The sequence below is a fragment of the Osmerus mordax genome, chromosome 5 (assembly GCF_038355195.1).
Source record: "Osmerus mordax isolate fOsmMor3 chromosome 5, fOsmMor3.pri, whole genome shotgun sequence".
NCBI lineage: Eukaryota > Metazoa > Chordata > Actinopteri > Osmeriformes > Osmeridae > Osmerus > Osmerus mordax.
The window spans coordinates 20,064,830-20,080,117 of record NC_090054.1 but is presented as its reverse complement, the minus strand read 5'-3'; the positions used below and the strand labels follow the sequence as shown (position 1 = coordinate 20,080,117).

At 46.2% G+C, this 15,288-nt stretch overlaps 1 protein-coding gene across 1 annotated transcript; it reads left to right on the top strand.

Moving 5' to 3' along the window:
- Positions 1-13,432: 13,432 nt before the first annotated feature.
- Positions 13,433-15,288, top strand: nkx1.2la (NK1 transcription factor related 2-like,a). Its single transcript, XM_067236976.1, has 2 exons — positions 13,433-13,637; positions 14,669-15,288. The coding sequence occupies exons 1-2, from the start codon at positions 13,433-13,435 to the stop codon at positions 15,286-15,288; spliced, it is 825 nt and encodes a 274-aa protein (XP_067093077.1).

Genomic DNA, 15,288 nt, shown 5'->3' with positions numbered 1-15,288 from the left:
GCTCTCCAACAGAACGGCCCTGGATGACGTCTTCTGATAGGGTGTTCCAGACGGAATATTCAGATGAGGAAAAGTAACACTAAATAGATAGGGCTGTTCAAGTTGGCTTTTTCCATTGCCGTTCTGAAGCTTCACTTCCAGGGATTATCCCCCGAGCAAAGACCAGCCTTCCTTGACGTGAATGAGTTGAAGGACAGTGACCTGGCTGGAACGAGAAAGTCCTCAGAGAAGGGGGCGGGGCGATGGTCTGGCATAGGTCTACATGCACAAGAGTAGCTCAGTGGTTAGAGCATTTGAACATCATTTGTAGATCAAGTGGTCACAGGTTCAAATCCCCTCCTGTACATCGCTTTGAATTAAAGAGTCTATTACATTATTGTTACTTCCTTCCCAGGATATAGAAACAGAAATGAACACTTGGATCACTTAAAAACTTTGGCTGTGTACGGGGGTGTTATAGGTGTGTGTGTGTGGGTGAGAGAGTTTATGTGTGTGTGTGTGAGAGTGTATGTGTGTGTCTGGATTTGAATACAGTGTTTATAATTTGGGCTCTGCCTTTGGCAATCTATCATAGAGAACTCCCAGAGTTGTTGGAACAGGATCTTGTTCTCATATCTGTGGCTGTGTGTTTGTGTCTGCTGGTACACTGTGTGTGACTGTGTGTATGTGTCTTCTGGTAGACATTGTCAGGTACACTGTGTGTGACTGTGTGTTTGTGTCTGCTGTTGTGTCCTCCAGGTACACTGTGTCTGCAGCTCTGTGTGTGTGTGTGTGATGTTACGCCACATACCTTTTAGAAATGTCTGCATATCTTGAAGGACATCCTGTCATGTCATAATACACCATTGATGCTATTCAGTTGGTGGTTAGGGACGGTTTATTGACTCGGGAAGAGAACTGGGGCCAAGGCTGCACATCGAACAATGGTGCCAGACAGCTTTACAAACTGTGCTTTTTAGTTTGCTCTGAGAGAAAAATCTGCTGCTGTTTACCCAGTGAGAGAATCAATGTATCTACCATGGAACTCTTATTGTGAAGCTTTAATGTCTTCTGCGAACCCACACAAACATTCATCAGTCCATGTCTGTCTGCAAACTGCAATCAGCGTCCAAACAGGAAGTATTGGGCCTTTTACCCATAGGTATATATATAGGGTAGATGTCTCGTTATGCCACTGCATACTTCTATTTATTTAATTTTTTTAAATAACATAATTATTCATAAGTATGCAGTGGCATACCGACATCTCTGACGTTGATAACAAACCAAACCGTTTCAAAATCGGTTGAAAATTGAGCAAGCTATGGTCATTTAAAAAGTACATGTAGCACCAACACAATGTTATGGGTGAGCAAGTTGACTGTAGAAAGATGGCCGCCATGTGCGGACGTTCTAGACTCCGCCGTAAGACATCTAGTCTTTATATATATCTATGCTTTTACCCCCGACATGGGTCAGAGAAGAGCTGATCTCCACACCGATTCCCATGTGGCCTTACATTCTCCTCCCCTTCTCTTTCCTATTCCTCCTCTTTCCCAGACTCTCATCATGTTGCACATGATGTTTAGTTCATACAAATACCATAGAGATTGGCAGTTCAATCAAGTCGCTGTTCTTTATTGTGGCAAAACCGAAAACATAACATTGCCTCACCGGTTGTAAAAAGTGTGGTGAGCAAATGCTGTTGAGGTGTAATTTTCAGACCTGTCAAATCCAATCAATCACTAATTAAAATGTTATTAACTTGGCTCAGAATGCAGATAAGTGATTTCAGAACAAAACACAGGTCACATGTGTCATCTCTCACAGTGCAGGTCTGGTTTACTGGAATCATTTGGATCTCCTGCTGTAATCAATTCTGGGTTCCTCTACACACACAACATTGAGTTGTCTGTAAATAACTGTGACTGATAATAGTGCAGATGACACAGAAGAACGTTTTAAATCCCCTTTTATTGAGCAGTCTGTCTCTGACCCTGTCTCTGAGTGAGTTCTCTAGGCTGTGGTCTTACTGGGTGCATATTAAAATGCCTTCAGCAACAATAAAAAAAGACCTTGGCCACTGACTGCCTCCTCTTATAATACATCTTCAACCAATCATTATGTAATAATCATATGGGATGTTTCATACCGACACTAGTGAAGGAATCTTCCTCACAGGGAGTTGTCTGATTTATGTATTATGATTTATTGCCCAGTAAAGTTACATGATGATGACATAATTGCACCAATCACTCTACAGAATGCAGAGGCCTCTCCCTAACCCATTACAGTGAGAACAGTCTTTCACTATGCTTATTATCCAAGTCTCTACTGAAGTTCATCAAGGAGAGTTTGACCCCAGTGACTCGAGACTTGCAACCAAAGTGCCAGTTATCCCAGAGAGCTCATCAAGGAACTGTGACTGGTCCCATTCTTGATGAGCGCTGTCACTGGTCACTTGACAATGATTAGCAAATCGTGAAAAAAACAAACAAACCTGGGAGTGTTGGGGAAGTCCACGATGAAGAGAACACATTCAGTTCCCTGCTAGACCATGTGACACATTCAGGCAGCCCAGGCTGTCGGCCCGCGGCGCCCTCCCAATCCCTGGGTCTGGGTGGTGACATCATTGTGATTCACGGCCACACAGGAAGTGTGGTCAGCACCAGTGGTTTGTTTCCCTTCCACCTCAGGCATCATTAGTCCTCAGGACTTGCTCCCGTATTTTATTGAAAAAAACTGGCGTGTTTCAGAAAGGTAATTACCCATGAGCCCTCAGGAGGTTCACAGTCTGGCTACATTATTTAGGAAATGCTACACCAATTAGCCCCACCTAGACAGAGCTACAAAAGAAAGACTTGTCAATTTGACTTTTTCATTGACAGCTTTGGCTGCTGTGTGTCTGTCTCTCTCTCTCTCTCTCTCTCTCTCTCTCTCTCTCTCTCTCTCTCTCAATCTGTGTGCTTGTGTGTACAGTGTACCTGCACATTTCCGTGTGTGTGTGTGTGTGTGTTGAGGAGTGACTAAGCACGAGAGACACACAAACCCCTACATCTCCTATAGAAACATCACACAACTGAATTCCAACCATAACCCTCAACTCAAACAGTGCTGTGCCTGTCCTGAACCACAACAGGAAATCTCTGACATACACAGACAAAAAGTAATGAGAGTTGTGATGAGTTTCCAACACAATAGAAGCCCCCCCCCCCCCTCCCCCTCCTCGCTCCCCAGCAGCTGCTTGGAACTAACTCTTACTCAAATATTCCCCTCTCTGAACACAAGCAGAGCCGGAGGAGGAGGTGTAGATTAGCTTGTAGATTAGTCTGGAGCGTCAGAACAGCAGCTGGTTGGTGGGGACACAAAGTTCGGAGGCTCTGTTTGTTGAAATCGGGGTTGAGAGTGTGTCTGTCACCTGGAAAGTTCCTGGCAGTTAGCTTGACCTTCCCTAGCCCTTTTGTATTTTTTGTAATATTTGTATTTTTGTATTTTTATATTGTAATTTACGGCAACTTATATTTATCCCACTTAGTACTGCTAGTTTATGTACCCTTAGTATAGTTAGTCCACATATTTAAATTTTAGGTATATGTTTATTGTATGCACCTTCCTGCCAAAGCAAATTCCTTGTCTGTGCAAACTTTCATGGCGAATAAATCCCTTTCTGATTCTGATTCTGATTCTGATTCTAAACTGTGTAACGCCTCCTCAAATGGACCGTGGATCCCTGAGAATGGTTAACAGAACAGCAGGTTAAAAGGTGAGAAAGACAGTGTAAAAAGGTAGAGGCAAGAAAACAAGGGAGAGAGAGAGAGAGAGAGAGTTGGAGATTTTTTTATTTAGCAACTTCAGTGATTTATCTTGCATTCTTTAGAGTAATTTAGCAAGACTTAAGTCTCTTTTTGAAAGGCCTTTTGGCCACCCTCGTTATAACCTTTATTAAGCAGTAGTCATGCTGTGTTTTCATAACCAGTAATTATTTCACAACGTTGCACAATGTTTGGCTCACAGGAGCACACTGTGCTGGGGAAGACATCCAAACTAGCACCATCACAGCACACATGCACACACACGGACGCACACAAACACTCATGTGTTCACGCAAGCTACCACTTGTATTTGCCATTCCGATTGAGTGTGTAGCACTGCATGGAAAGGATTGGTGTGCTGAGAAAAAGCCAAAGTTACCTGACGCACACGAAGGTTGTGGTATTAGTTTGGATGTGCCGTAAATAGACGTGGTTATGGTGCTTCCTGACCACACGATGGCGCCATTTCTTCTGTTTCTTCTGTGAAGCCTAAGCGGTTAGGGGGAAAAAACGAACACAAACTGATTAACGTTTTCTGAGATGGGTTTATTCACTTCTCATCTGTAATTTGAGCACGTGGCACGTGCTCTAGGTATTACAAAGTGTGTTATGATTATTTACCATTGACTCTCCCCCTAAATAGGGATGGAACCATTTAAACTAAATGACATACATATTTATGGAAGATATGTCACTGTTTGATTATTTCAAAGCAAGTCAGTGGTCGATCCTAAATACACCCTATATGAATCATATAATATTTTAAAGAGAAAACAGTGGAGTAGTGTATTAAGTAGTCTAGCAGCCGTTTACCGCTGTTTGTTGTCAGCCACACAGGTAGATGGCGATGGCGATGTAATCAAGAGTCATGTGCTCTGTTGACTGAGTTTAAAAGACAACCTCAACTGTCCACTGATCTTATCACTCAACAATGGGTCTTGTCTGATCATCACAGTTATCAGCAGACAGTCAGCAATATCAGAGAGTTCATACCGAAGTATGTATTTCAATGTGCGCGTTGTTGATTAGCCTACTGTAATAAGAAAAAACGAATGAAAACAAGTGAAAATGCAGGAAAACAAATCTATGTTCTCTAAAATAATCTGAGTTAATGACTCATAAATTATAATGACGCAAAAAGTGTTTGTGTGCAACGAATAGAGAGAGGGTGAGACAAGAAGAAAGGTGGAACACCGAGAGCGCTGAACCGTCAAACGGCACTCCGAAGATGATTTCTTCGTCCTCCGTACCTCCATCATCCTGGGCCGAGGATTGGATTCGGTGTGTATTTATGGATGAAGTCGTAAACGTGAAGACTTTGGTAATGGGATCTGTCGATAAACTCCTCCTCACTGCGATGGATGGGAGTTTACTGAGGAGATGAGTGGCCAGGCTCTTAAACAACTGGAATCTAATTTTCTCAATACGCGGCTCTAACTCAGCGAGCTAAAGGTCTCATAAGTCACAAACCCGTGGAAGACAAGCTGAACCTGGCCAGGATAGACAGATTCATCAAGGCTGTATTTATTGTAATGACATTGTGCCAGGCGTACATTAATGATAAGCCTATAACATCTTGTTCCCCAATGGTAAAATGACTCCTGTGCTTGTCAGTGTCGTGATTGGTGGATTGACAACTTTGCCATTGGGAGACAGATCTAGAGGGGGGGGGGGGGGGGGGACGTCCGTCCCAGAGAGGGAGAGATTTAGAGAGGTGACTTGACGACCCTGTTCACCTTGGTGCAGGGTGTCGTTGAATGGTCAGAGTTAGGGAAGTGTTAATACAGGTGGAGGCTGAAGACTGCATCACTGACTCTCAATTCAGATCACACAAACACACACCAAAAATATATAAAAATAAAAAAAATAATTGAAAGGTTGACAAAATAGTTTCTTATAAAAGGTTAAACAAAAAAGGTTTCGAAAAGTTGAAAAGTTTTTTTAGGCGCTTCAAAAAAAAGTTTCTAATGGTTGAAAAAATATTTTCACAAATACAATAAAAATAGTTGCATCATTGATGAGTACTTTATTATGACTATTTTACTCGGATCTGCTTTAATCTACTCTGTTTAGGCTTCTCTGTTCTCCATGGAAGCATATCAGTGACATCATGTTTTTAATTGAAAATTCAGGCTGCTCAATTCGAATGGTGAAATTTAGATCCCAAAAATTTGAGCCAAAAAGATTAGATCCGAAAAAAATCAGATTGCAACATCCGGGATGAATTTTGAATTACCGTTCGAATTCAAGCAACCTGAACGGTGGTGTTTAAATTCCAATATTAAGTATTCAATGCCTTTGAAAAATTCAAAACATTGTCAGTAATTTGCTTCCATAAGGGACACTCCACAGGGCACCTGGAGACCCCAGTCCTGCAGGGTTAGGGGAGGCATATGGAGCGAGCCAGCCCATCCCCCCCAGGGATCCAGAGATGAGGGGGGGGGGGGAGATTTACAAGCAGTGAAGGGCAATAATGGCTAAAGGAGGAGTAATTACACCCCAATCATTTCCAGGGGGTTTTGAGGGAGTCATGGACCAGGAAGCAGAGGAGGCAGAAAGTGAAGGTTAGGGTGGAGGTTAGAGGGTGGAGGTGGTTAGAGGGTGGAGGTGGGTAGAGGGTGGAGGTTAGAGGGTGGAGGTGGGTAGAGGGTGGAGGTTAGAGGGTGGAGGTTAGAGGGTGGAGGTGGTTAGAGGGTGGAGGTGGGTAGAGGGTGGAGGTGGGTAGAGGGTGGAGGTTAGAGGGTGGAGGTGGTTAGAGGGTGGAGGTTAGAGGGTGGAGGAGGTTAGAGGGTGGAGGTGGTTAGAGGGTGGAGGTTAGAGGGTTGAGGTGGTTAGAGGGTGGAGGTGGGTAGAGGTTAGAGGGTGGAGGAGGTTAGAGGGTGGAGGAGGTTAGAGGGTGGAGGTTAGAGGGTGGAGGAGGTTAGAGGGTGGAGGTTAGAGGGTGGAGGAGGTTAGAGGGTGGAGGTGGTTAGAGGGTGGAGGTTAGAGGGTGGAGGAGGTTAGAGGGTGGAGGTTAGAGGGTGGAGGAGGTTAGAGGGTGGAGGAGGTTAGAGGGTGGTGGAGGTTAGAGGGTGGAGGTTAGAGGGTGGAGGAGGTTAGAGGGTGGAGGTTAGAGAGTGGAGGAGGTTAGAGGGTGGTGGAGGTTAGAGGGTGGAGGTTAGAGAGTGGTGGAGGTTAGAGGGTGGAGGAGGTTAGAGGGTGGAGGGTAGAGGGTGAAGGTGGTTAGAAGGTGGAGGTTAGAGGGTGGACCCGGAACTCTGGTCTCCCCTTACTGGGAGGATGGGGTGAAGGGCGTTTCCCTCTCAGGACTGTGAATGTTTAGGATAAACAACTGCTTCATGAATGTGTGGCTGTGATGTTATTCATTGACAAAACATGCAGGCACTCAAGAATTTCCACAACAACGTTCACAGGGTTCCAGGCGTGTTTGGATGAAGTGGATGAAGAGCGCCCCCTTGTTCATCCGTGAGGGATGATTCCCCTGTCTGTGTTTCATCCTCAGCTGAATGTCTCATGTCACATTTACATTTACATTTAGTCATTTAGCAGACGCTCTTATCCAGAGCGACTTACAGTAAGTACAGGGACATTCCCCCGAGGCAAGTAGGGTGAAGTGCCTTGCCCAAGGACACAACGTCAGTTGACTTGACCGGGAATCGAACTGGCAACCTTCGGATTACTAGCCCGATTCCCTCACCGCTCAGCCACCTGACTCCCCTGTCGAGTGGAAGGCCTCAGTAATCCATTGCACCGCTGAGGTCACAGGCTAGCTCGGAGGCTAAATGTTCTCTCAGTTGGTTGCTTGCAAAGTTCCAGGAGCAAGCTTCTGCAGTCTTTTGAGAGACACACACACCAACACATGCACACAAACACACACCTTTTTTGATGAAAAAGAACAATTAGGGGAGAAATGAGGGCGAATCATCAGGGGAAATGGCTGATGAGGACTGTATTGATTAGATCAGCTTCACTGATCCAGCGCTCAGTGTAGCAATTACAGCACTGCTAGCAGTGGGGGCTGGCCAGCACAGGATCCCACTGTGGGCCAGAGAGAAGAACAAGCTGATACAGAACATTCACAACGGTACACACTCCTTCAGATCTGACGTAGCGTTTACCTTAATGTTGCATGAAATACGACACACTGCAAGATAAATATTTGATACCGTTTATTTGTGCTACTTGTTCTCAATGAGAGAGAGAGAGAGAGAGAGAGAGAGAGAGAGAGGGAGGGAGGGAGGGAGGGAGGGAGGGAGGGAGGGAGGGAGGGAGGGAGGGAGGGAGGGAGGGAGGGAAAGATAGAAAAACTGAGTAGAAGTAGAGAAAAGAAAAAGAGGGAAAGAGGAAGAGAAGAAAGAGAGGAAGAGAAGAGAGAGAGAGGGAAAGAGAGAGGTAGAGAGAAGAGAGAGAGAGGGAAAGAAAGAGGTAGAGAGAGGAGAGAGAGAAAGAAGATGAAAAGAAAGACAGAGAGGGAGATGAGTAAGGGAAAGGTAGAGTGAGTGGGAAAGAGAAACATGAAAGAGAAGAAAGAAAAAGAGAGAGAGACACCCACTGAGGCACACGACAGAGAGAATTAAGCATTCAGTGGCTGTGTTCCCTCCAAAGGCCCACACAAACACACACGCACCACCTTAAGAACAACAATGACTCATTCAAACCCCTTCTGAATGAAGCAATAAACCTTCCCAGGCATCACATGCGTGTGTACTTACCAGTGGGACATGGCTGGTCGTCTCAATGCGTCTGTCTGCACAGCCACCCTGACATGGTATTTGTATTTAAATTAGACTTCTGTCCCGCCTGACAACAAAGAGAGAACAGGGATATCGATACTGTTTGTCTGTGTCTTCTGTAAGGCATGCGGGTCGTATAAATGAGCTTCCTGCTTCAGGGCGAAGGCCCTTCATGTTGTGTTAGAGGCACGTGCCTCGGTAAGGCAGCCGCCAAGTGTAAAGGTCAAATACATTGACCTTTAGAGAACACCTGGGTCAGGGGCAGAGAACTCATTAGAACTTTGACCCCCGGCCCAAATGACTGATGACATAGATGACACTTGGTGAGTAAACTGTGGGAGCACATCTCCACGGCAACTAATCTGGGCCAACAGTCAATCACAGGAGTTTACTGAGCAGACCAGTGTGTGGCTGCAATCCCAGCAAGACCAGACATGGAACTGGCTCCATGATACACTAACCAGGACAGAGAATTACAAGTCCACACCATCTCTCAAAACACACTGTACACCAAAACACGCCTTCTACCGAAACACATCTTACATCAAAACACACAGAGAAAGGAGGTCAGGTGGCTGAGCGGTGAGGGAAGCGGGCTAGTAATCCGAAGGTTGCCAGTTCGATTCCCGTCATGCAAACTGACGTTGTGTCCTTGGGCAAGGCACTTCACCCTACTTGCCTCAGGGGGAATGTCCCTGTACTTACTGTAAGTCGCTCTGGATAAGAGCGTCTGCTAAATGACTAAATGTAAATGTAGAAACAGCCTTAACCCTGTACATCTTAGTTATTCAGTAGTTGCTTTATGTGACGTGACCAGCTTTGAGTACACAGTCTGGAGCTGAATGTTGTAGCTGACTGGGTAGAGTGCGCTGTGGTCTGTTGTTGGCAAGGACACAGAAACCAGGCAGAGATAATGGTCAATGCTGAAATATAAAGGGACAAACACAATCTGTATCCACACTAGATGGAGATGAATAACACATCATTCACCTCTTTGCTTCACTCACCGCTCTCCCTCCACCCCCCACCCCCGCCCCCCGCACCAAAACGATGATTAATCCCATCCACACTATTTATATTTCCTAATTGTAATTAGTACGAATTATCAATTATGGTTAGTGCCTAATTGCCCTTCATAAAGACAGCTCCCCAGGTTTAAACGGGTCCATTTAAATAATGTAACTAATAGCTCTTGCTTTTACGCGGCGGATGCGTCTTCATAGCGGGGCGCGCCGGTGTGATGGTTGCTCGTAATTTAACGGGCCAATCGTGTGACGGAGTGCAGGTGGCACCAAGGGGGTAATTACTGTTAATGAATTATGATGTGACCTTCTCAGAACAATGGCTAATCAATGCTAGCGTTGAGTGACAGTACGCCAGGCACAGATGCCTCAGAGTGCAATTACAGGCCTCCGTCAGGAGAAACCAGGGTGGAGGCTCTCCCGGAGTGTGACAATGGAGGCCTGTTGGGGAACACACGGCTTCGACGCAACCCTGGAACCCTTCCGACGGTTGTAGCTTGGACTGGTGGGCGCGCTGACCTGATCTGAGAGGAGTTGAGAGCTGGGGGTTATCACACACCTAAGCTGGGGGGTTGCTATCGATCGTCGGAGGAGCTGGATGTCCTCTGGGCCGCGCTGAGGGGCGGGAGAAGCCCGGGAACGGTATGCATGCGTCTGCTTTCTGAGACGGACGGGAGGCTAATACTAATGGGGGTCTTCTGCCCCGCTTCACGACTGCTCCTCAGGGCGAATGTAAACACAGATGGGGACTGAATGACGCCAGCCCTTTTCCTACATCTCTCTTGGAGAATGTTTGGAAACAACTTGTTACTTATTAAGATGTCTGACCCACTTTGTCAGCGTCTCCCTGAGGGCTGAAGATCCGCCCTGCTGGATGTGTGCTTCCATCTTCTCCACCCTGCTGGATGTGCTTCCATCTTCTCCACCCCTGCTGGATGTGTGGTTGCATCTTATCCACCCTGCTGGATGTGCTTCCATCTTCTCCACCCTGCTGGATGTGTGGTTCCATCTTCTCCACACTGCTGGATGTGTGGTTCCATCTTCTCCACCCTGCTGGATGTGTGGTTCCATCTTCTCCACCCCTGCTGGATGTGCTTCCATCTTCTCCACCCCTGCTGGATGTGTGGTTCCATCTTCTCCACCCTGCTGGATGTGCTTCCATATTCTCCACCCCTGCTGGATGTGCTTCCATCTTCTCCACCCTGCTGGATGTGTGGTTCCATCCTTTCCACCCTGCTGGATGTGTGGTTCCATCTTCTCCACCCTTCTCCCCTCGGTGCCCCTAACGATGGGTGCTACTTTCAGTTTTGGTGACCTGCACTGTGTGTGTGTGTGTGTGTGTGCCCGAGACTACAAGGTCAGTGGCGGTGCCCAGTAATTGTCCTAACGGCCTGCCTGCCTGCCCGCCCGCGTACCTGTTGGGTTCTGGGTAATGAGAGTTTTCATTACCGTGGCGACGGGTGAGTGCCTCTGGCAGATGCTGACACCCAGCAGATGTGTGAAGTTGGGGGTGATTTGTAAAAAGGGTTGACTGGATGGTGAAGGGGTTGGGAGAGAGGCATGGGAGGTGGGGGGGTGGGGGTAAATGAGACTGAGGGACGCTGTCAGTCACGATGCCGTACCGACACGGTGAGGTCGAGCTCAGTTCAAAGCGATGCGGTTGGAGACCTGCGCCTGCTATACAGGAACCAAATACCCGTCTGACAACAGAAGTGCTCTTGGTTTCCGTATCTAACCAATCCGTTGTTTGACCTCCTGTGTAGAGAGGCAGGACTGCCTCAGACAGACATGGAGCACTCTGAATGGAAGCCCACCTCACAATGAGACTTCAGCCATTAGACAAATTATCCGACATTTAGCAGACACGGGAGCAGCCTCCCTGGAGATGGAATTACTTTATTATCTCTGGGGCCCCAGGAGGGGAGTCCTGGAGGGAAGTGTGCCCCCTGCCCCCCCCCCCCCCCCAGGAGCTCTGGCCATGCACCCCTCCTCTGATCTCTGGTTCTGCCGTCCGAGGACCCAGAGAGGCCTGCTCCCCCTGTTCTCTGATGTCTACCTGGGGTCTCTTTGTCTACGGGGCAGCCTATTGTCCTCCAGACGAGGCTAAAGCAGATGTCCGGCCACAGGGCTCTTTCGCAGGAAGTGGTAAACCCTCCACCGTGCAGCGTTTCATTCATATGGAGTCTGCAGAGTAACTGCCATGAGAGTGCCTTACACATGCTAATGTAGACAAACAAGGTCCCCAGTAGGGAAGGGTTCTACAAATGTTTGACCACGCTGCCACACTGGATCACGCCAGGCCACCGGACTGGGACAGACAGCAATGAAACAGCCTTGAAGAGGCTAAATCGCCCTCAGTTGTAAAGTAACTTAGAAGTGGGGAGGAAATGGAGGATGTGGAAGGATTTGGGAGACTGTTTTAATAGAAACTGCAAGTGGCAGCTCGGATCTAAGACGGATTCGAGAGACCGCAGATAGAGTGCGGCTAGTTTGTTTTGTTTTTAGATCAACACTTGTATTATTGTTTTTGTTGATTTTATGTAAAGCACTTTGAGCTGCAATTCTTGTATGAAAAGTGCTATATAAATAAAGTCTTACTTACATTTACATTTAGTCATTTAGCAGACGCTCTTATCCAGAGCGACTTACAGTAAGTACAGAGACATTCCCCCGAGACAAGTAGGGTGAAGTGCCTTGCCCAAGGACACAACGTCATTTGGCACGGCCAGGAAACGAACTGGCAACCTTCAGATTACTAGCCCGATTCCCTAACCGCTCAGCCACCTGACTCCCTACTTAGTTACTTACTTACCAATAGTGTGTAAACTTGATACTAGCACCCCTCTCTTCAGGAGCCACTGTGAAGGAGGGTTATGAGCCTTCTGTCTCCCTCACATCCCCAATGGAAGACCTTGGGACACACACATAATGCATGTGCACACATGTACACATACACACTCATACATATTTTTAAGAAAGATTTTCCATATAACTGATTGTGTATGTAAACAACTGAGGAGATATCCTCTAGTGTATTTTTTTTTTTTTTTAAACGTATTTCCAAATAAAAAGATTGGAAGTTGAATTTTTATTCTGTGCATTTTTTTTATACAGTAGGCCCACGTGAGCACGGAGTAAATCAATCAAGCTAAAGAAATTGAAAGGAAACGTGATTAGCTTCTTTCAGCCTGACAGTCTGTAACTTACAGCTGGTCACTTTTATCAGTGTTGGACACCTGCTGGAAATATCGATCCGGCACTGCTTTCACCGGCTCAACTCTGCTTAACCATCATGGTCTTAAACAATCCTATGTCGTCTCACATTGACTTCTAATCCCATAGACTGAAGAATTGATCGACTGATTCGAACATAAATTTACATGTGAGAAAATAACAGCCTAAAACATGTCCGTGTTCGTATCACAAAGTGGTGTAACTAGCTCATGACAGAATGCGTTTTAACAAACTGAAGAGGACGAGTACAAATTCGTTTATATTTTCGAGATGAGAGCAACATTTGTCGCTTATTTTAACAAGTCGGATTAATTTAATAATAGTGACCGTCATCAACGCTTACGCCCAATTAGGAGGTCGTGTTAAACGCTTAAATTGTACTTTTGTCACGTGGTCACGAAAAACCGCGTCCCTTCGAATGGAGCGGAACGGACAGACGCTTTAAAGACCGCTCTCTTTAGTCATCGACCGTCACTAGGAAAACAGAGAATCCGAGGTGGAACAGTATACGAGCAGACTCTTATTGCACCGGCGGTTCATTGAAAGCATAAAAGCAGTAGGAAAGTATGTCAAGTGCCTTCTAAATGCGTAAAGGCGCATGCGAGTGATCTCCATCGTCTTCCATTCCCGCTTTGGAGGTATTTCAGCTAGGATGCTGGATTCCAAGGAGTCTGGAGTGAGAATGTCCGCACATAGGATTTCGTTTTCCATCATTGATATATTGGATCCACAAAAATTCAATAGCAAAAGGATAGGCGCTGCCAAAGAGAAGTTTTGGTCACCAAATGCAGAAGACGCAAGTTTGAAAGCGGACGGTGGCTCAGGTGGAGAACTGACGGTGGAGCGCGTGAAAACAGGTATGGAGGATAGGATTATGCTAAAATATAAATTATGAATGAAACTTTCTTCTGTTATTGTTATGTAAGAGGGGATGTTTTTCGTCCACTTGGAATGCTAATTTATCATTAACGTGTTTGGCTATCCATTTGATATTTAATTTATGCACACTCTACAGCATAGGAATTTACTAATAGCATCCGTAACTAATATGTAGATTTGAGGTTAACCAAAAAAAGACACTTTAGGCTACAGTATTTGCATCGCATTGAACCTAGTCAGCCTAAACATTCCAAAACTGCAATGACCAACAGAGAGATCAGATTTATGTCATCTCTATATGACCTTCCTGTACTTTCCAAGGCTGCGTTTCCTTTTAAGAAGCCACAAAAGGCTTGCTCTCACAGCCAGCGAGTGTGATTGGCATTGGGACAGGCAGGCCAGATAATTGTTTAAATCGTCCCATTGAGGATGCCTCCGCGCGCTTTGATCGATATCCCATTACTGCATCCTGCATATCTCCCTCCAGCACCTTGCAGGTACAAACTTCAAACCCCTTCCATGTCTGATCCTAAATATCGTTCGATTAAAACCTCCCTTTAAATAGATGACATTTATCGATCCTGAGACAAATATGAAACTCCATTAGCACGTCACGGGCAGATAGTGGAGCTGGATTTAGACGGGATTTCTTTCCGCTACATGACATTTGAGACGATTTGTGATTTATAAATCATTTAGGATTAGAGACCAAGCCATCCCAGTGCCCCTGCGCTCTTGCTTCGTTCCACCCCTAAGGCCTGGTGATTTTAATCAACAGGAGTTTACAGTTGTTCTTCAACTTGTACATTGGCCTATATTTTCATAGGACCTGTGAGGCAAGCACCTGTAAATTCTTCGTTTTGTCAAAACGTGAATGGAGCTGTCCTTTCAGCACCACACTCAGACTAACCTGAGAGTACACAAAATATCAATAGTTTTGCATGTATCCTAGCTTAAAGTCTTTCAGCTGCATTCCTTTAACTACAATGTTGATTCTTTATGTTAGCAGAGGAAGAAACGCAGACGGACTCAGCAACGGATGCCACGCGCCAGGCTGCCAACGACTGTACACTTTCAGAAGGTCCCACGAATGACCCAGCGCCTTGTCTTACAGAAGATCTGGACGATGAGGAAAGCGGTGGCACCGGAGCCGTTAACCCAGTATCACCTGACCCTTCTCACAAGCGGCGGCGCTCTGACCACGGCAGCGCCAAGCCGCGGCGAGCCAGGACAGCGTTCACTTATGAACAACTGGTAGCTCTGGAGAACAAATTCCGCGCCACGCGATATCTGTCCGTGTGCGAAAGACTCAACCTGGCGCTCTCCCTCAGTCTAACCGAAACCCAGGTTAAGATTTGGTTCCAGAACCGAAGAACCAAGTGGAAAAAGCAGAACCCAGGCGCAGACAGCACTATGCAGCCCGTCTCAAACTCTATAATCAGTGTCAGCCCAAGTCCAGTAACCTGTGGGTCGAATCCTGCCAGTTACCAGACTTTTCCATCCTTCAGTTCTGGTAATATAATTTTCCATTCGACGGGTGCAGTTCCCCTATCGTCCACAGGAGGGCTTCTGCATCCCTTTATGCACAACGGATATCTACAACCACCCTACTTCACTCCACATTTATAA